At 39.2% G+C, this 21,641-nt stretch overlaps 1 protein-coding gene across 2 annotated transcripts in view; it reads left to right on the top strand.

Annotated features, from left to right (window-relative positions):
* Window positions 1–21,641, top strand: part of LOC115344590 (WD repeat containing planar cell polarity effector) — a 160,377-nt gene that overhangs the window by 113,517 nt on the left and 25,219 nt on the right. For both annotated transcript variants that reach the window (XM_041125277.1, XM_041125278.1), the window contains one exon: window positions 4,195–4,297. In XM_041125277.1, coding sequence (XP_040981211.1) covers window positions 4,195–4,297 — 103 coding nt within the window. The remainder of the gene's footprint in view (window positions 1–4,194; window positions 4,298–21,641) is intronic.

The raw sequence follows: 21,641 nt of genomic DNA, 5'->3' as shown, positions 1-21,641 counted from the left end.
TTTCAATGTTCACGGAGAAATTAGCTCCATCCTTTCCCACTTTTTGTTTTCTGTCTCCTCTCTCAACACCTACTCTCCATTTCCCATCTCACCAATGCTCTTAAACATAGATATGTATTTCCACATAGTTCCTCCTGGCTTACATTACTGTGAGATCAAAACCAGTTCTATGTTGTCCTCATTCTGCTTGCATTACCTTTGAGATTCCACAGTTTCCCCTAAATTATGCAATGAGCAGCACACATACCTGCCTTTTCAAGCCCCCTATTCACTCACTGCCTCCTCTGGGGAAATGTCCTTTTACTAATTCATCTCTTAAGTAAGGTACTAATGAACAAACTTTACAATAAGCTAACAGTGGCACTGCTACAAGACTACTAAGTACAGGACTCAAGAAGTTTAAAGTTGCATAGGTCACAAAAAGTATTTATTTGTGCCACAGTAATTTCTAGGGAATTGGGCTTCATTGCATTAAATACTGTGTGAAAATTAGATAACCTGTTCCCTGAAAGCTTACAGTCCTTCTAGGTATTAGTATAACAATACTATTGCTAAGCAAGGTTTATGCATCCTTCACTTCTGCGTAACACTGAATAATTTGTATATATTGTTTATATAGGTCAAAATGCAATTAATAACATACAACTTGTCTTTACCTATATTTAAAGCATTTATAATTGTGTGCAGTATGAATAACTAATATATAGGTCAATTATTTGTACTGTTGTTTTACAGACCAACCAAATCCATTTATAAAACCTCAGATGTCTCTAGGAGTCACACCACCTTATTCTGAGTTAATTTAATGGGATTTCAAGAAGAAATATTAGACTAAAGAAATATACCTGATGACATAAGCGAAATGAGAAAGAAAAGATCTATTTATTAAAGGGGAACAGAGAAGGAACAAAAAAGGAAAGGATAGAGAGGAGCAGGTATAACAGAGGCTGAGGAGGATCCAAACGTTGAATACCCATCTTCTGAGACTTCTAAGGAAATGTCCTATGTCTTGGAGAATTTATCCTCAGCATCTCTTTCACCAAACAGGGCTCTGCAGCATTCTTGTTACTTGTTTTGAGATTGTAAAGAAGTTTGAGAGAATGCTATCTGAGGGCTAATTTCTTTCATAGAAGTAAAAAAGAAAAAAAAAAAGGCTTAAAAGTTAGTCCTATAGCTATAGCGTCACTAGTATGATGCCATAACAAGACACACATACACTGCTGTGTCTCTCCATAAGCTTTACCCTCACGTCACATCTAAGTCCATCAATTATTATCATCTCCTACAAAGTTCAATAAAAAAATAAAACTGAAAAGGACATAATATCGTGAACAACAGCTACATTTATTGGACAGTGACTGATCCAATCTGTGACAGAAAAGATCAAGCAATAGACGGGTTGTTAGCTTGAAATCCTTTTGTAGTATGCTCCAGGTCTCAGCTGCTGAAAATTCAAAAGGCCATCCCACGTACCAAAGGTAGCAAAAAATGCAAGGAAAAGACACTTTAATAAAACTGTCAGATCTTGGGTGATACACTGATGAGGAAAGTGCATGTTTCGAAGAAACGTTGGAATTTTGCCCAGAAATATCCTATAGACAAATGCACATCAGTGTTTCAAATGACTTCTGCTCACTGAGGGCCAGCTCTGTGAGTCACAAAGATGAGGGTAAAAAGGAAGTAGTCCAAAAAGTAATCAAACTGTTAAATGATAAAATACAGCCCTTTCAGCAAACTCCTGATGAGCGGCTGGAAATTGTTTTTATTGTCACCATTGTTTTTGAGAGGGGTGTGATCTTTGGACTGATAAATTCTTAGATAATTGTATGAAAAAAACTGTAATGAATACTCAGCTAATTTAATTTTTTTTTTCTGTCATTCTTTAAGGCACTCTGTAAACCAGTGTTTCTTCTTTCCCTTTTATTTATTTTCTACTTTTATTCTACTCAGAGTGTTATAAATTCTTAGAAAAATCCAATTTTGCGGGCTTATTTGAATGAGGAACACCTAAATTTGATCTGAAATTGTGTAATTAGGAGTTTTTATATCTGTAATCTTTTCTTTCTAAAGCTTGTTTAGAGATAGAGACCAGAGCTACTTTTTTTTTTTTTTAATTCTTTATGACAGCAACTTGAAGATCCACAAAGCAAGCCACTTACCAGCCTACTGCTATATCTTTATTTCTTACAAGGCCCCTGTTAGTTAGTGATGGATATGTAGCATCTTTACATTTCTTTACCCAAAACAGAAAACGTGGGCAAAACTGAGATCTGAAAGCAACAGATGTTTTGATACAGACAGCATGCACAACCTCTTAACTGAAAGAACTTTGTCATTTTCTGCAGTTGTTTCCATTCCCTCCCCAAGTTTATTATTTAAAATTGCATTGAAGTATACAATACTTCTCTTAGCTTAAACTACAAAAAGACCATCATTAAGCATAGTCAGAATGTATTTTAAGTTAGTGAACACAATCTGCCTATACGTTCAAATCTGTGTAAGTTCAGACTTGTTCAAGAGCCCTTAGGTTTTCTATTGTTATCTAAATAAGCTGACAATATCTACTGTTTAATCTTCATAGAAATCATACCTTGCTACTCAGGCCCTTTTCTCTTGACAACCCTGTTAGACCTACAAAGAGAGGAAGTACAGAGTTCGCAACAAGTTTGCAACTCATTACTTTGCTCCAAGACACTTGCGCATTTTTTAAGTCACACCTGTGTTTGTAATTAGAAAATGTTGCCGTCTCCTGCAGACTTTTGGGATCCTGCAAGTCAGTACCAGGTTTTCCTGCGTAATCAGTCTCAGTTTCCCTAACATTCTCATTTTGCTTCTTTTTTTTGTTTCAATTGTTTTATTATTATTATTAAATGAGGGGATAATAAAAACAGCATCTTTTTCTCCTAACACTATTACTCTCTACTTTTTTCATCTAGCTTCTCTTTCTAGAGTAGGGTCACTTTTTCCTGTAAGAATTTCTGTCATATTGATGAAGGTGGCATTAAACCCACACTGAGAAAGACAGTTTCACCTGAAATCTTCTGCATTAGTGAGAATGTAGTTGCTTTTATGCTATGCAGAGGTCAGTATTTCCAGCAAATACTCCTTTTCCCTTTAAATTCCTGCATGCAGATAGATTGCAGGACAATGGCCAGGAATGACTTACATCTTTGGATACCAAATGGCACCTTCAGGAAATAAGTGGTGAAAAAAACCTTTTGCCAACTGCGCTTGGGCTTCCCTCACTTCATATGTCTCAGTTCGTGCACAGAGCATCCTGTGGCCGTGACGCCAAAGGAGAAGGGGGTTAATTGTCTCTTTATTAATGGTCAAGGATGAAACTTTACTTCAAGGGCCAAAACCAAGGGCAGTGAGACTGTAATTTGTCAGCAGGAGCATATTCTCCCACAAATCGTGCTGTATGTATTACAGGTGGTTTTCATCTCAAAGGTTGACACAGTAAAAAGCCTCGCAATTCAGCATGTAATGATATGCCCTTGCTGCAGCCCTCTGATTTTTAACCCTAGATTAAGGACTCGATCCAGAGTATTGGCAACTATTCATGCTAGACAACAACATTTTTGGAAAGCCCCTTGTGGTCCAAGAGTGACTCAGGAATCGTCACCTGTGTGGATGTTAAAGCCATTGAGCAACCATTGTTGCTCTTATTACCTCCAATATCAGCGCAAGGAGGACTACCATCACCTTACTCAAAGAACAGTAAGTGTGACCTCCAAGCAAAAATTCATCCCAAAAGAGCTTTGCCCCAAAACTCATGGGTTAAGGTGGAAACCTTAACACACTTCAAATAGGGGCTGTCAGCCAGAAGAATTCCAGTATTTCAGATCTGGTTTACACAGAGCCACCTCCTATCAACCCTCTTTTAATTCATGTTGCACCAACAGAAGTTACCTTAAAAGCAGACAGATTGGTTTCTTTCATACACTGAGTCAATAGCTTCACTTTTATAAGTGCATGATTGGTCAGTGTTTTATTCATTGCTGTATTCAACAGCACAAGTGAGATAATAAATTTGCATTGGGAGGGAATTAAAATGTAATGGTAGGTTCATCAGTTCCATCTGTGTTTGTGATCTAAATAATAAAAGAACCTCTTTCTTTCAAAATCCCTTTTGTTACTCCTATGAGATTCATTTTAGATTAATCTTTTTTTTTTTCTCTCTTATTTCCAAAGGACATCCATTACCTTGCGCTAGATAAGGGTGAATTGGCACTAGCTGAAGTAGCAAAGAAAAAGGCTAATGACATTGATGCAGAATCAATAACTACTAGAATTGGTAAGAATTAATGGTGTTTAAAAAGCTCTTTTTGTTTTAATCAATACTTGTCCTGTACAACATGCTGTTATATTTGTAAGGGGGGTTATTGTTTCAGTTACATTGTTTTCTTTCAAGGCAAGACAGTATTTTTATTCATAATTAGAGAGGCTTATAAAAATAACATAGCTTTGCCTTTCAGTACCCATGTGAGGATTGTGTCGATGCAATAGCTATGAAGCAAAAAAGATTTATACTATGGCTATATAGAAAAGTTCAGGCTGTACAAACTGAACTGAGTGCAAGAGGTAAGGGACTGAATCTGAAAATCTTTGTTCATACCAGCATTAAAGGCCAGGTATGGCAGTCTCATTCACCTCTAAATATTTGCTCATGCACTCTGTGCCAATAACTGGAGTCACATCATGAATGCTTTGGCAGCACTCGGATGAAACATTTACTGATGTGAACACAGGCTCCAATCCTTGCTTTAAAGTAACAACTTTGCATGCAGTGGGATTCTTGCCATTCCATAAGGAATCTTGATGCAAAAATTGCAGGGTTAGACTAATAGCTCAAACACAGACAACTTTTTGGGCAGGGAAACTCATAATTCATTCACTTTCTCCTTGTATTTCCTCTGAATTGTCATGAAGAGATGTATGCAAATATGTAGACCGTTCTGATTTCAGGCCTATAGCATGAACCAAGCAGAAGGGGTCTAAGTCTAGGTAGCTGACCTCCAGCAGTGAGAAAGCAGACAAAGGGAAAAAAAAGAACACAAAATGATTGTATAAAATATGCACAGTGCTGTTTTTCTTATTCTACTGCATCCTTGAATATTAGAGGAAATCATTGAGCTTTTGTCCTTGTCCCATGCCAAGATGTAGAATGTGATTAAAACTCAGAAGGAGTCGCAAAACCTTTGAGCTCTTGGGTAACATAGGATTCTTTTAGAACTCAACAGCTCAGTGTCTACTCAAACATACAAGCAAATGCTATTCAAATATATAGAAATGCAGAGAGGCGGTATGTGCATTTATGTGGCTATTTCTATATATTGTATAAATCCATGACTTTCAAGCCTATGCAATCCAGTATCACCTCCTTCCCTCTCCAGCAGAGTAGAAATCAGACAGTGCCTGTCCTGAACTCTTTTGTTCAGGGTCTTTCATTTTCAAGCCTAAGTCACTTCGAGCATTTTTTACACCACAACAGGGCCTTTGGGCAAGCCCTTTCACCACAAGAATTGCCAAAAACGACACTTGATTAGGTCATCTGTTACTGGGCACACTTTAAAATGTACAGTTACATCTCCCTTGCTTTCTCTTCTCTTACTTCTTAGGTAGTTGTCCTTTGCACCTAATATAGCTAAGATACCTAAGACTTTTATCTGATCATTATCTATTCTCTTACACTTAATCCAGAAAATTTAAGCTTTAATCTGTGTCTTCATTTAATTCCTTGCAAACTAATGCTATTACTAGATTTCTGAAGTTAGGCTATTTTTAAGTTTACTGAGAGCCTTATATAGTATTATAGACATATACACCAAGAGAGAGAGAGGGAAGAAACCTGAGGTGATCACAAATGTCTTACTTGCATATCAGATGTAATACATGTGTTACTACAATTCAGTGATAAATGTGCAGGCACACAGTCTTCCCCTCCTTCAGAGCACTCCTACAGTTACCTCTGTAATGCCCCATAAGCATAAATTATTAAAGTCATTTTATATGATAAGTCTTTAAACTGTTCTCATTTGCTGAATAATTAACTATCAGAATGATTTAAAATACTTCTCAATGCCCCGGGACAAACTGTCACTAAGATTCAGCCTATAAACAGTAATGAATTTGCATCCAATTCATATTATATGAAAATAAACATGAATCTTCCATGAGCTTTTTTCACTGCAGATTGGATCTCACCTTAAACACGTGAACTCTCAGCCACAGGTTTTGTTTTACTGTACTTTATTTCAATGTCCTTTCCTGATGATATTTTTATTTCATAAACTGTTGTTAGCAAAAAAGGTGTCATGGCATGAACTTTGTGGACCCAGTGAAAACAAAAGGTAACAAGCGCTTTATATGTAAATTACTGTATTTATCTAACATTTTGAGAGGGGGAGAAAAACTCATGCCAGAGCCAAAAGCTTTGAAATGCAGTTTCAAACAAGTCTCTGTCCCATAACCATCTTCTAAGCCCAGTCCTCTTCATCTCGTCCCTGCTTTCTGGGGCTTTCAGCCACTCAGTTCACCAGTGGTCACACTTCCCAGATCAAACCCCAAATTTCTTGAGCACCCACTTCAGGCTTCTACAAGAAGGCAGCAACCTAGGCAAACAGAGGAAACAAGGTGCAATCAGTGCTACTGATCCCAAGTTATACTGAAAACCTCCCTAGATAATATCTGGCCTCTCTACAGCATATTTCATATATATTACAGTATAATATTTGGTCCTAAACAGTACAAATGTGAACCATTCTCATATATAAACATCTGATGATATTTCCTGAGCTAGCCCATCCCCAAAACTCAGCTCAACACTACTTGAAAACAGCATGTGTCAGTGCTCCTGGCTGATTCCCAAGCCCTTGAGAGTGCTCCATCTTGCCCCAGATATATTTAATTTGTCAAGATATTTCTATGTACAGGGCTCACTTCAAATATAATATATTTCAAACTCAGACTTTTGGAAAAGTTTCAAGCTCCTACAAATAATGTAGAATGACAATATAATTCAGCTGAAATTTACAGATGTCATCCAGATTTCTATAATCATTGGTATATTCCTCTATATCAAGATTTGTGTTGAGATAAAACTAAAAATAGATTGATTATTTTAAAATTTTCTGAATTTTAGCACTTCTCAGTTTTTCACATGATTGCGGTTTACTATACACCGTTTTGAAGAAGCTACCCTCAAAGCTAAGAATGTCTGGGTGCATGTGGTAAAAATACCTGTAGACCTTCAGAGCATAGTAGTTTGGTGATAATATTGTTGAGCAAGATCAAGTGTCAAGTGAGCTTGCTGCTATTCCCTGCTATGGTTTTGGCAGAATCAAATACTTTGTTCAACTGATTAAAATCTTCTAAAGAAAACTATTCTCATAAGATTTTATGTTTGACAGCCTGTGAAAATGCATCTTGAGGCATGAGAAGATTGAAGTAATGGTACTGTACGTCTCAGAGACTGCATTAGCTGTCTCCTCTTTCCCCACTCCCATTTGATCAGCAGACCAGTGGCCATAGATACTGTAGTTTCCTCTGCCAAAGATTTTCTGTCGAATTTTTTCTGTAGTAGATCTATGGGTTCCTTTACAAGGTCAGGGAGTTCTCATTTAGCCTTGCCTAAAATATATGCTGTGCACCTCATTTCACTTGATTAAAACAGAGAGGACTTTCTTTAATATTGACAATATTTGTAGGTTACTAATAAATTCTCTTTATGGGTGTAACCTCGCATATATGCTCGTGGAACAATATTGTCTGTGGTGGAAGAGTGCGTCTGTTCAGTGCTGTAAACTGTAGGTTGCTAATGTAGAACTTGAGTTGCAAAGAACTGACATGGCACAGCCTGTTGAGAAATGCCATAACTAATAAAGATCACAGAGGTGAAGAACTCAGCCTTTCAGACATCATTGCTCAATGAATAACCAACGAAGAGCATATGTAGTCAGTGTCAGAAAGTTTCCCAAGGCCAACTTCCAACAAATTACATTAGGGCCTAGCAAGATGATTTTAACCTTCAAATCAATAGCTTTCACCCAAAAGGGATTCATGTTGTGACAAGACAGATAACTGCTGCATAGTTGAAAGGCAAATTGGGAAACCTTGTATTTCTACTTAGAATTAAATTCAGAAAATTAGTAACACTAAGGTTTAGGCAACATTTCTAACAGAGGTATCTTAATAAAAACACTGATGTTGAGATAATTGCATTGTTCTGAAATGCTAGATGGGTCTGACTAAGAGTTTGGTGGTTCAGTAATGTCTCATGAAAGTGTTTGAGGTTTTTCGACTTAAAATAGATTTTTATAACATTTCTGGAAATATTCCATAATGTTTGCAAGTGAGATAGGAAATCTTATCAGTTCTCACAGAGACTGAGTTCTAATTTCCCACACTGTTCATAAAATGACATTCAAAATGTAGGGGCCCTAAATGTTTCACCTTACTGGCAAGGAATGTCACCAGTTTGAACCTTAAGTGGAGAATTTATTCATTTCTTCTTAGTTCTGTGATAGTATTTTATATTGAATGGCTTACATATTCTTTGTGATAATTAATAATGACACACGCTGTAGTGCTTTCTCTTCCATACAGTGTGTCTGAGATACCAGTCTGGTCTTGCATACACTCTGCAATCTCCAAATCACTTGTAGTTTACTCAGATCTTCCCCTATTCCTGACAGTCCTGGTGAGCCTGCGTGCACTTCAAGACCATGTTTAGAATTGTCCCCCTGTTTTTGTAACCTTCTCTGGCCCTGCATTAGCCTAGTTGATAACATTTGTTCCTCTTCTGATCCACAATGACGTCTTTCATCTATCAAGCAACAGTCCTTACCCTCATGTGTCCTCTCTGATGCTGATGACAAAGCCTTCTTCATTTCCTGCTCTTCCTTGGCACATGCACCTTTCTCTTGCTATCGAGTTTCAAGTTAACTGAGAATCCTAGTCTTTTATTTCATGGCATGATTTTTATTTCACGGCATGATTTTTATTTCACTGTGTAACATGTTTATGGCATGCTTAAAAGGTATTATCTGATACACAGATGAACTGTGATCTGGAAAGACTCAGGAGACACCTGTTTATGCTACAGTTTTTTGGAGCTCTGCTCCCTTCAGTGTAAGGGTTAGATCTCCTATTTATTTATTTACATTTTCAGTTTAAGTCAATCAAAACGTCTGGAATCAAATCCTTTGCTTTTATTTTTCTAATAATGTGACTTTTTCCCCAGAGAGCCAGAAAAACATTTTTAATGAAAAATGTCGTTCAAGTATGATTGGCAGTTAACCTGTGGCAAGAAATTAGTTTCCACAAGCACTTTTTAAATTTTGTGCCACACAAGATGAGTGTCTTTGAAGATCCATAGTAATTTGAAATGATTTAACTATGCTTATGTATACACTGTCTTGCACATATCAAGCCACACACAACATTTGATACAGAGAGCACTAAACACAGTGAAAAGATTTCCACCATCCTCAGTGGGCTTTGGATGGGGATTTTAGCAACTAACAAAGTCATGTGTAGGCCTGGCATTACCAGAATTCCTGCCCTCTACAAAAAAAAATGACAAAGAGCCTGGTCTGGAAGGATGCTCTACTTGATGTAGACTGCTTGAGTCCCCTGGTTTCAAGAGGAGCTAGTGGCACCAAGTGCTCATGGCATGGAAGCCTATTGCAGTGGTAGTTCTGAATTCGTGGCCTGGCATACCTGCCTCATTGGGAATGTAGCGATATGTTCCTATATAACTAAGTGGATCTGCTGAACCTTCTTTATTCTGATGTTTACCTTTTTGTTAATTACATTTTTAATTTTCCAAGTAGTAGTGAGGATTTTACTCTATTGAGAGGTTCCAGGCACTAATTGCTCCCCTCCTTGTGTTCTTTTCGAGAAGTGGAGTCATTTGTTTTACTTAAGGTCTACAGCAATGCCAAACTATTTTTGGCTCCACCTCATCTCACCTCTCCGCTTGCTTGTGTCATGATGTCAGTTTTGATCTATACCTTCTCACTGCTAGACAGCTTTGCCTAAAGACATAATCCTCAGCCCCTAATAATTGTAAGTACATCAAAGGCTAGCTGGTTTGCTTAGCTGCAGAGGTCTACACAAAGATCTGTGTATCATCACTTGAAAGAGATTTATAGTTTTGTGTCAAGCTTTAGAATAATCATGGCATTCCATTTTTTTCCCTTCTTTATCGTGACATATTCTTGCCCACTACAGAACCTGATTAAAAAGCACCACTATATGCCTGAAAGGAAGACACTGTTCTCCTTAATATTTTAATTTTAATCATCCTCATATTTTGTAATATCTGTCAGCAGTAAAATTATGCCCTACTTAATATGAAAAAGTCTTACCAAGAAGTAATAGATTAACCATTTTTTGCCTTCATTTTAAATGATGTCTTGAGTAGAAAAAAAGAAAAATCAGTAACTGGAAGAGCCAGCTTTAAGGAGTTAAATTTTTTGTATCTATAGCCACGTACTATGTCTGGTTTATAAACAAAAAAATTACAGTATTTCCAAATTCTAGAAATTGAAAGGAGTTGTCTGTGTCTGACCTGTATTTATTCTACTAATAATTAGGTTATTGCAAGGTATGTGAGGCCTCTCATCTCAGATCTTTTCAGTATATTTCCATCTTATCCCTATAACCTCCAGCAAAGTTGGTGCACATAAACAATAGAGAATGGATGACACTAATTACTGAGTAACCAACTTATTTTCCATGGCAGCATATCAAGAAGTAAGTTACAAAAGTAAAAACAATTCACAGAGATATTCCTTGGGTGAGGATGTTACATGATAGAGATAGTTCAGCATAAAAGATCTCAAAGGGATGCCCATGGCATGGCATTGAAGTAAAGAGAAGCAAGTCAGTACTCAAGTATCCATTAACATTGTAGCTAGGAATTTAAGTAGGAATTTGACTTCTCAGCACTGACTCCACAGACTGAAGTCAATTTAAATAAAAAGCACACATAGTTAAAATAACTGTTGAAACAAACTATCAAAGAAATTGATGCATGGAAAGTGTCTTTGCACAGAGACTAAATGAGTACCTTTCTGGGAAATAGTTTTTAACCAAATACAATTTATGCATTAGTCAAACACAAGTTTTTCTGGCTCGGTGTAGGATACCTGGATGAAATTTAATGGCCTCTAATTCACTGTAGGTCAAACTAGATGATTTACACTATATCATTACAGTATAATATTCATATGTTCTGGATTCCAGTCTTGCCTACAGCTCTGTGAAAAAGCCCCTGGTAAATCTCCCATTAGCTTCAAAAGGCCCACATGTAGGCTAAAAGACTGCAGTTAAAAGCCACATAATGTATATTCACACATCTCATAGTACGCACGTGTGTGTCTACATAAGTGGGTGTTATATTTACACATACACAGCCAAAATCTGGCCAGTCATAAAAATAGCTCCAAATCTGAAAACATGCGCTAGATTAATTACTATGTATTTATGTTTTGCTTCATGACATAAGCAGCCACAGAATCCGTTGCTGCTTTTTTTCTGAAAGGACAAGAAATAATCACAGCAGGAGGTGCTTTCATAATTGCCATAGCTGGCTGAGAGCTGCGTATCTGTATGTTCACAGTGTGTCAGAGGCATGTTTGTCTCACACACCCTAGAGCCATCCTTGAGCCTCTAGTTTTCCAATAGGGATTTCACCGGCTGCATTTCTATGCACCGAAAAGAGTTGGCAAACGCATATTTGCGTGGCAGTTGGTATGTGTTTTGTCCTGTTTGTTCTGCGTAGCATAATGTGATGTGACAGGCTGCAATTCATCACATCAGTGGCATGACAGCAGAGGAATTGGAAAAGAGGAATAAGGGTGGGCTGATGTGAGGTGTCAATTTAACATTCGATTGTAATATTTCAACATTAAGTCTTTTTATAATGGCCTACTGAAGAATTATCACCAAATATTCCCCATGCGGGTGAGTTTTAGAGGTAGTGATCAGATATAGCATAGTCAACATCAAGAGAAGTCTGTAGATTCCTGTGCTCAGAAGGACCAACTCTTGTAAATGTAAGAATCTTTGCACATCTGATTTCTGATCAAACAAACAAACAAAAACATTGAAGGAGTATTTATTTATTGCCTCCTCTTTCACTACACTCCCCAGCCATACCACAGGCCCTTAAGTGGGGATACCATGGAATTGCCCACAGCAAAATCAGAGTCTGAGGCTGTTTTCCTCCAAAGACTCCTGCACAAGAGACTGCTTGACAGTTCACCCCTGAAAAACTCCCGCAACAAAAGTGAAGTTGTTTGATGACCTGATGTTAGTTCTTGTTGAATGCTTTCAGCCTAACAAAACCAAGTTCCCTGTTAAAATCCTGTCTCAGGGCTGGTGACATTCTAATCGGGATATCACTGGTGAAAGCCATAGGGAAAAGCTCAGCAGGGCCCAAGAGTAAGCTTTGCAACCATCGGTGTTGTCAGCCTTGCACTTTCTAAAGTGCCAAACTTGGCCAAAAGAAGAAAAGAAATGGGCTGTTTAAGAAAAAGCGTTGGTGAAAAACTGATCAACAGTGCCTAATACAAGGCAGTAAGTACATCCAGAATTAATGACTTTTTTCTTCCCTCAACATACACTCTGTATTTCATTTCAGCTATTTGAAATATCTTTTCCCTAAATATCCTTCCTGTTGGTTAGTCTGCACCAAGATTTCTTTTTACTTTAAATCTCAGTGCCATGAGACTACTGCAACTCCTGAACTTGTGCTTGAATAATATCTGCCCTTCAATAACATTTTTCACAGCATTCAAGATACCAAAAGTCCTGAATCATGCTAGATTTCAAACTGTAAAATTCAATCTTAAAAATAGATTGTGAGGTAGCATTGGTTATCTCTGCAACATTGATATTATGAAATGGCAAAATATTATAATATGATGAAAAGAAATAATTAATAATAGCTTATAAGCATGTATGGTGATCATTATAGTTACTTACCGCAGGTACGCTGCCAGTGTCCCACCTTTTCATATTTATGATAGCCAACGACGCAACAGCCACTTGATTTCTGCCTCCTGCCCTCCCAGCCCAGGGCCTGGCCGTAACACCCACCTTCCCCGGGAGCTTTATGGGCTGCCCAGCACCGTGTCCCTTCTTATCCACTGCCCGCTGGGAGGGCACAGCTTCGCCCCCTGCTCTTGCCCATGTTTAAAGTGATCCTTTCAAATGTGTCTGCAAGGCCGTGTTTAATGGCAGCCCAAAGGCTTGCCATGCCTGACTCCAGCAGCCCCGTCTGGATGGTGCTCAGGGCTCAGCCTGACTTCTCGTGAGGAACCAGTGGCAGGAAGTACAAGGACTTTCTTGTTATCCTTCACCGGTGATGGCTCTGAGCACAGCTTTGAGTCCTTGCGTACCACGAGATCAGTAAGAAGTCAGGGTATGGTTCTCCCATAAATTAAATACCATGGATTAACCACTTAATTTATAGTTTAAAAATTTCCACTGTAAAGGAACATGGAAGGCAATATTCTTTCCTGTAGAATTGTGTTAAAAACCTATGAATGACTTCTAGTTCTTCCAAAAACATAACATTGTTTCATAACAACTGCTAGCTTATATTTTTTGCTTGATGTAACCTACCTTCTGCTACATCATTTACTTTGCTTATGTTCTTACTGCTGAAAATCCCCCCTGGAGATATCCAAATATGCCTGAAGTGCACCAGGTGAAGAGCAGATTCTGGGCCTGTCCCAGAGACCTTGCAGAATAACCCCAGGACGTGATCTTACATCACCTGGGAGCGTTGCTGCTCATAAACCATCAGGAGCCTTACATGAGCTCACCTTCTGACTGTGCCAGATAACCAACCCATGGAAGGAAGGATTTGGGACCTGGTCTAAACTTCTCCTGAATCATCATTTGAAGTCCATTGCTAAATTTCACCACACCTTTGCCTAAATAATACAAACTTTTATTAACCAGATGAAAGATTATGGCTACAATTAATTATTTCTTTTACTACATAGGATGCACTGTGGCCAAAGAAAAACAGCTACAAAGTGCTTATTTAGGCCCTTGCTTTTAGCCACCGAGTAGCGAGTTGTTTAGCTCACAGCCGTGGATATGAAGCCTGTGTGGGCATAGTCTGCTGCAATGTAAGCCTAGATTGTCCTGCTGACTGTGCTGCTGTTGCCTCTTAGGTATGTAAGGGAAGAATTAGAATGACATCACTCCACTCTGATAACCATAATAAACAGAATTTTAACAGTAAAACATTCCGGAAAAATTCCTGATTTCCTCAAAAATTCCTGAAGGAAGCATGAGCTTTGGTCAATGCCTTGTTTTCATATATTATCATCAACTACACTGTCCCAACCTATTCCTTTGTGTGTTTGAGAGCTTTGCTGCCCACTTGCTAGGATGAGAAACACCACAGCAGGTCAGGGACTGGATGAGATTAGACCTTTCCAGCCATCACCAACGTACTGGATGACTTTGGCCAGCTCATTTCAGCCTTCAGTGCTTTTGTTTTCCTTTGGGGACTGTGTGAGCTCTCTGTGACAGGCTGTACATCCTTTCGGCAGCATCTGCGTCCCATGCCACAGCCCTTCCCTCATGTCATGCTAACTCGGCACTGCGCACTCAGCTTCTCACCACTGGTGTTGCGTTTCCAGCGCTGCCTTCCCAGAGGTTAACCACCTCTGTGGTAAAGTGAAGTCCATTTTCTAAGCTCACTTATTTTCTATAATTTGAAGGAATTTTTACAACATAGGGTAAAATTCACCCCTGGGAAAATCAGCCTAACACTCTCGTTCATATCTGCCATTAGGTGTCAGTGTGACAACAACCATGATACACAACGGCTATTTTGGGACATGCAGAGATGCCACCCCATCCTAAACTTCTCATTTTCGACTCAGGGAAAATACAATATGCAACTGAGAGGAAGGTTGACGAAAGCAAGAAACATTTTTTTTTCCCATGTTTTTCCATCACCTGATTGAAGTTATTTACTAACAGATAAGTCCGTCTGCATTTCATTCAGTGTGTCCCAGGTTCCAGGTGCTGTTGTCAAAGTGTAATATTTACAAAACCAGGACAAGAGCTTCAGCACACACTGATATGACACCTTATTTGGGGGCAAAAGAAACAGTCAATACTATTAGTAATTTGCAGTCCGCAGGATGTAAACTACTTTGCCCATATGTAAATGTTAAATTACTCATGTAAGTTGATGCCTGCCAATGTTAATGCTTATAGATGGTTAAAATACTGTGTTAGGAAAACAACTAAGAGTTCCACTCATTCAGAAGAAAAAGATATAAAACCTTAAAAACTAGTTTTAAAGCAATTTTTTGTGTCTGAAATATTACCTTATTTTGGTGTATCCGTGGTATGCATGATGAAGAAATAGTAAAAGCATGACATATATTAAGGAGTTTGCAATTGTTTTTAAACAAAGTTTCAGGTGCTTCCCAAAATGAGATGGCAGAGGTAACAAACAGGTTTTGGTTCCTTGGGAGTTTTGAAAGTTAGTACAGATTTAAAATAAAAATCAGGTTTTGGGAAAAAAAGTATTTTCAGAAGAAAATTAATTTAAAAAAATATTCTCCAGTTCCCTCTAGTACTGAGAATACCTCAAGTACTTGTAGGATAGCATTTTTTTGCCTTATGTTTGCACTGGAAATGTTTCCACCATTAACTTTAATCAGATGTAGATCAGGTCAGCATAATGGCTAAATCAGCTTGGCCTTCACCAGGATCAGGCAATCTGTAGTGCAAGAAGATCATTTGGATTCAACTTTGCCTTCCTCTTTTCTCCTTTGAGATGGAAGAGATTGTGAGCATTGCTTAAATTTGGTGGGGGTTTTTTATATTGATAGATTAAATCTTGAGTAGCACCATGCTGCTGTGATGACCATCTGAACATGCTGGCTTTTCTTTTAGCTACTTCCAGTTTTCTAGTAACTGCATGACACAGGAGTGGTTAGTTCTGAGCATGAGCTGCAGAGCCCAGAGTAATCCTAGCCAAAGCAAGGATCCTCAGGTACCAAGTTGGATAGCTGCAGTTCTTTCTAAGACAGCAAAGACTTCCAAAATTTGGTAGCCCTGCCCCCCTTCAAGTTGGGGGTGGGGAAAGAAAAACTCATGTGCCAATTTGACCTTGTCCCTATAACAGATAGTTATAGGCATTAGGAATAGAAAAGATGCCTGATTAAATGGCTCCAGCCACCTGCTAATACAAGATTGTGAAGTAATCCTTGACCATTTTCATATTAAGAGTTGTCACGATGATGTTCCTCCACTCCTTATGATACTCAGCTTGCCTAGAAAGCTGTGTCCTATACTTCAGCTTCCTTGCACCCTCTCTCTCTTTTGCTTTGTACTGTCTTAAATAGCAGTGATTAAACCTTTCTTTATATTGGTACTGGTGGGTGCTTGAGAGATCCTGCTATCCTACACATCTATTTTGACTTCAGAAATATGAATTTAAGAGCTCCTTATTTTTACATGTGGTTTCAGACCAGTTTGTTCTTCTTGTATGTGGTATAAAGGGAGCAGATGAAAATGCCAGCTGGGCTAGCAGTTCGAGAAACCTGGAGCACTGGCCATTGTAGCTGGCTGTACCCCTGGTGCCATCAGGGCCCCAGGGTAGGTATAAGTAGAGGCTCCAGGGCCAGGCACGACCTGCTCACATGGCACTCTCACCCAGAGTTAGTTTAGGTGAGTCCAAAGGTAATTTTGCTAATTTTGAAGCAAAATCATTAGTAAAATAGACCTGAAAGCAGCAGAGAGCTGTAAGCCTGCTTTAAACCGAGCACTATTCTTGTAGAGAGAGAGAGTTGCTTCAAGCCGCTCTTTACAGATCAGAAAGGATCGTGGTGACAGTTTCCCTCTGACTGATCTTTTCTCCCTGCAATGGAGAACTGGTTCAAAAATGTCCCACAAAACGTGAATTGCAAGGAAGAGTTTCCACCCAAAGTCAGAGAAGAGGCAGAGGGAGCAGAGTCAGGCTGTAAAGAAGGGCTAGAAGGACACAGTAGTAACCAGGTAGATAGTAAACATCTCTGGATGATGCACATCTGTGTGAGAAGGACTGGTGGTGGCATGTGAGGAAAGAAAAAACCGCTGGGGCAATGCAGGAATGTGGAAAGATGCTGTGTAATGGCAAACTTTCCCTATTGAACATTAATTGCTTTCCATGGATACAAAATGCACTTTAAGTGATGAAAGGAGTGGCTGACAAGCAATGCTGTATTCAACAGATATCAGAGAATGCAGTTAAGGTTAATTACCTTCTCTTTAAAAAAAAAGTAATGTTTTTTCCTGAAAAGGTGAGCATCTGTCTGAGACAGAATCTTATCTCCAAACTCCTGTTGTCTACTTCAATGAGAAGAGGAGCAAGAAAGGGAATGAAATGGGGCAGTGAGGGGACTTCAGCAGGAGCCATGGTGATTTTTTTTTTTTCCTGGCATCAGGCGTCAGCTCTTTGCATCGCTTCCCATGGACTTTCCTCCTGGTTACCTTCAGAAGCACAAGCAATGCCAGGAGCTGCCCACAGCTCCCTCCGGGGCTCTGAGCTTCCCAAGCAGCATCCACAGCCGCTGCTCCTGCTGACGGAGTTTATTTAAATAGGCAGGGAGAAAGTATTTGTGTTCGTGTTGTCCTAAAATTTTTAGGACAACATTTGCAGAAGGCAGCATGTAGTGTAAACTACCTCCATGAGGTTTTAAAAAAACCCAAACCTCTGGTATTCATGCCACTCTGTAATTGAGGGATACCAATCAGATGAAGGTCTTCCCAGGGAGTGCAAGGAACAGCCTGGGAAGGAAAAACCTGCTGTTTCTACAAGGTTACATTTCCCCTTCGAAAGGGCATACGAAGTGTGGTGTGTCCCCTTTCCAAAACTTTACATTTTCCCTCTAAATTAGTCTCTTCTAATGGTAACGGGTGAAAAGGAAAAGTGCGAGCCTGTCGGTCGGGGTTTTCAGATGCTGATACAGTCACATCGGCTTTTAAGGCCTTTGGGCACCCTCGCCACAGAATGTGCTGGTGGTTATCAGCAAGTCTGTGCAGCAAAGCACTGGAGAGGGTGAGTGACGGGCCGTAAATGCCTATCAGGGAGGACCTGCCCTTATATCTGCTTCAGTGGCTTTATTAGCCACACCTTTCTTGTAAATTGTAAAATGTCAGTCAGGGTGCTCTGGAGATGGTTAAAACAAGATGTGCTCTAATACCCCAACTTCTTTTATGTCCTAGTGCCTTGAGGTGCATTTAGAAAACGCATGGTTTTATCTCATATTGTAGGATTTAGCCAAGAGACATTGAACAGAGCACCGTATAAGTGTCATTAAGAGAGCTCAGCAACAGGATGTCAGTATGCATATTGTGTGTGTATATGTATGTGTGCCCGTGTGTGCAAACCCACAACTTGCATATATATCTACACATCACAATAAAGTTTTAGACTTTGTAGGTTTAAAATAATCTGTTGGTACCTACTGTGTAGCATGTTTTCTATACATTGCACCAGTGTTGCTAATTTTCTATGCAGATGCACATATGCACAGACCCCATAAAAACTTGGCCCTCATTTTATGAAAACTTATCCAAGAAATTCCCAACTTAGTATCCTAATTCTTAAAGCACAAAAAGTATTCTAGAAAGTCAGTATTTTTAAAGGGACTGAAAAAAATATATAAACATTTTCAATTTTGGTACATGGAAAGCTAGCTCTTGTTAAACTCTGCAGGTATTAAGCTCATTAGTATCTGAGTGAGTTTAGTCTATACAACCTTCCGGTATGAGTAACATTTTTTTTCCATGAAACCCACGGACTATGAGCACATTAGTCTGGCAGAGGCCAGAAAGCAATACTGTTTTGTAATTTGGGCTTTATTTACAGGTAGTATTCCCATTTTTCCATTATTTGGATTAGGCAACTAACTGGTCCCAAGTTTTTCTTCATTAAAAGAAAAAGAAAAAAACCTTCTTTTAATAAGTGTGTGCTTCACACTTTCAAACTTCAATAGCATAGAATTTTTCACTTGATCAGAAAGCTGATTTAATTTGCTGCTAGGTGAAATGTTAAAGGTTTCAGTCTTATGACCATGAATTCTCAAATTAAATTCAGTGCATTGCTTAAATTTCTAGCTGCAGTGCATTTAGCCTAATTGCTTTGCTAAGTTGGGTGCTTAGTAACTTCTACTCTTCTGAATTTTCATCTTTAAAGGCAAGCAATGAAATAAGCCTGAGGGGCACAGGTGGGCTAGCCTGCTCTTTGGGATTCACCTGTGGGGTCTTTGGATATCTCTTCCAGTCTGACCACATCCTCAGACCATGTCTGATGAGGCTGTTCTGCTGACAAGGGAGAGCATTTAAACACCTGTAGGTTTTAGCTATTTAAGCCCAAATCAGTTTTGAAGCAACAAGAAAGGCTGAGCAAAATGGTTCAGATTTCAGTCAGTTGTCAACTAAATGTGTGCACTGGGCCTTTAAGTATTTGGCCAGACACATCTTGATTGCTTAGCTTTTGTTTTCGCCCTTGGAAAGTCAGCTGGATAATACCCTGTAGCCAAAGTCTATTCTGTTATGCTATAAGCAGGCTGGGCTGGGGGGTGAGAGGGAGAATTAACCAAAAAAAAGAGTTATATTTATGTATTTCCCGATTTTTGTGAGCCAAGCTATTTGCAGTCATTTTCAGTTTCCTTGCAATGTTAAATATAAAAACCATAGGGACTTAAAATGATCCCACTGATGCAATCTTTAAGGTGGGCTCCTCGCCTTGGGGCTGAGTCGCAATGCAAACAGGGGGGTGATGGAAGCAATAGAGGAAACTTCCACCAACTGCAGCCGGCAGGGGCAAGCCCCGAGTGTGTAGTTTTTTCCTCTTTGTTTACAGCATTTTTAAGGCTTTGAGTTCTCACGCAACATATATGTCATTAAATGGCTGATGCCTCTTTGCACACGTTGTTGTGATGGCCTGCAGCAACCTGAATTAATTGTTTCAGTAGTTGATGGTGGTTACTAGCCATAATTATTATAATTTGCATTTATAAAAACATCTTTCATCTAAGGATCTCAAAATGCTTTTGCACACATTTAATTAAGCTTCACAACATCCTGTGAGGTAAGTGTCAAGAGTGTTGTTATATCCATTTTTACACAGGTTTCTCCAAGAAAACAAGGTCAGTCTCTAACATGACTGGTATTTGGTTCACATCACACTTGTACAGGACGGAGCAACTAGCACAGCTGCAGGACTTAGGGGTGCTGATCTAGGTCACTTTGCATCTCCCACATAGCTCTTGCTGCTGCCATGCTGTGTGGACACATGCACTAAGCCACCGCAAACACAGTCAGAGCAACCTCAGCCTCGATTTCCAGTCTGAGATGGCCCTTTCTTTCCCAGGAGCACTGCAGCAGCAGAAGAGTCTTGGGAAGAAAAACAGATAAGCACCCTACATAGTGCACAAGATGACATAACCCATCCTGCAAAGATCTGTTCTTTCTATAATTTTCTACCTTAACATTTAAGCCTCTCTTTGCAATCTGCGCACAGCAAAATATTTCTACTGCAGCCAAAGCCAAGAAACTAGCTGCAAGCAACATAAAGTTACCCTTTATCAGTCAGAAGTGCACGCACTTCATCTCCAGCCCCTACCAGCCTTAGATCCAAACTTATGGGCAATCAACACTTCTGAGATCTATTAAATCATAGATTACCACTCGACTGTGGTATTTAAAAGTGAGGATCAACTCAAGCAAGATGGACTTGGAACTTGAGGGGGCAATGGGAGGAGACAGTTTTCAAAAGCTCATTTCTTTTTCAGACATATGACTATGTTGTTTAAATTGAGCCTCACTCTCTGTAAGCTCTGTTGATCACCATATTAGCCCTAAGGAAGATAGGTCTAAGTGCTTGCAAATTGAGTAAGAAGTCCTGGGCCATACCTCCATGAGTTCTTTACCATCCCCATCAGTTTATAAGGGCTTGTTTACATGTGGCAATGACCAGATTAGCTATTTTGAAAGAACTCTGCCTGTGGATGCACTTATTCCAAAATAAAAGCCACTTTGCTTTTCTAAATTAAGTGGACTTACAGGTAGAGCGTAATTATTCTGAATAACATGAGAAAGAAAGTAATTTCATTCCTAAGTAGACCATTCAGCAGGAATATTCTGAAATGAGCTGTCTGGCTAATTTCTCATGTTGATGCTTTTTGAGGCACTGACATAGTTGCACAGCCATCAACAACCAATTTTGTTTTCGGTGCATCCTTTTCCCAGAAAGGGTGTGCCAATGCAAGGCAGGAGTTAGGTTATCTTTGTCAAAGGTCTTGCATACTTCTCTGTCTTTACCTGACGTTATTTCTGCTTAACCTAACAGCATGAAATAATTTCTGAAAACATTCCTGCTTTTTCTAACACCAAAAAGCACTGCTGGAGCACAGATGGAAGAGACTTCAATGTGTCCTACTCCACTCATAGGAGATACCAGCAGAAACAGCAGAGGCTTTGTCCTAGCTGCTTTGGAGGAACACCCCAGTGAGGCCCAGGGAAAGTGGGTCCTGCTCCCCAACTTAAGTATATCTGGAGCATCCTTCAGGGACGGTATTGCTCATCCCTGATTCTTTTCAGTT

This window comes from Aquila chrysaetos, chromosome 8, assembly GCF_900496995.4.
Source record: "Aquila chrysaetos chrysaetos chromosome 8, bAquChr1.4, whole genome shotgun sequence".
In the NCBI taxonomy this organism is placed as follows: Eukaryota; Metazoa; Chordata; class Aves; order Accipitriformes; family Accipitridae; genus Aquila; species Aquila chrysaetos.
This window is presented reverse-complemented; position numbering and strand designations above follow the sequence as displayed.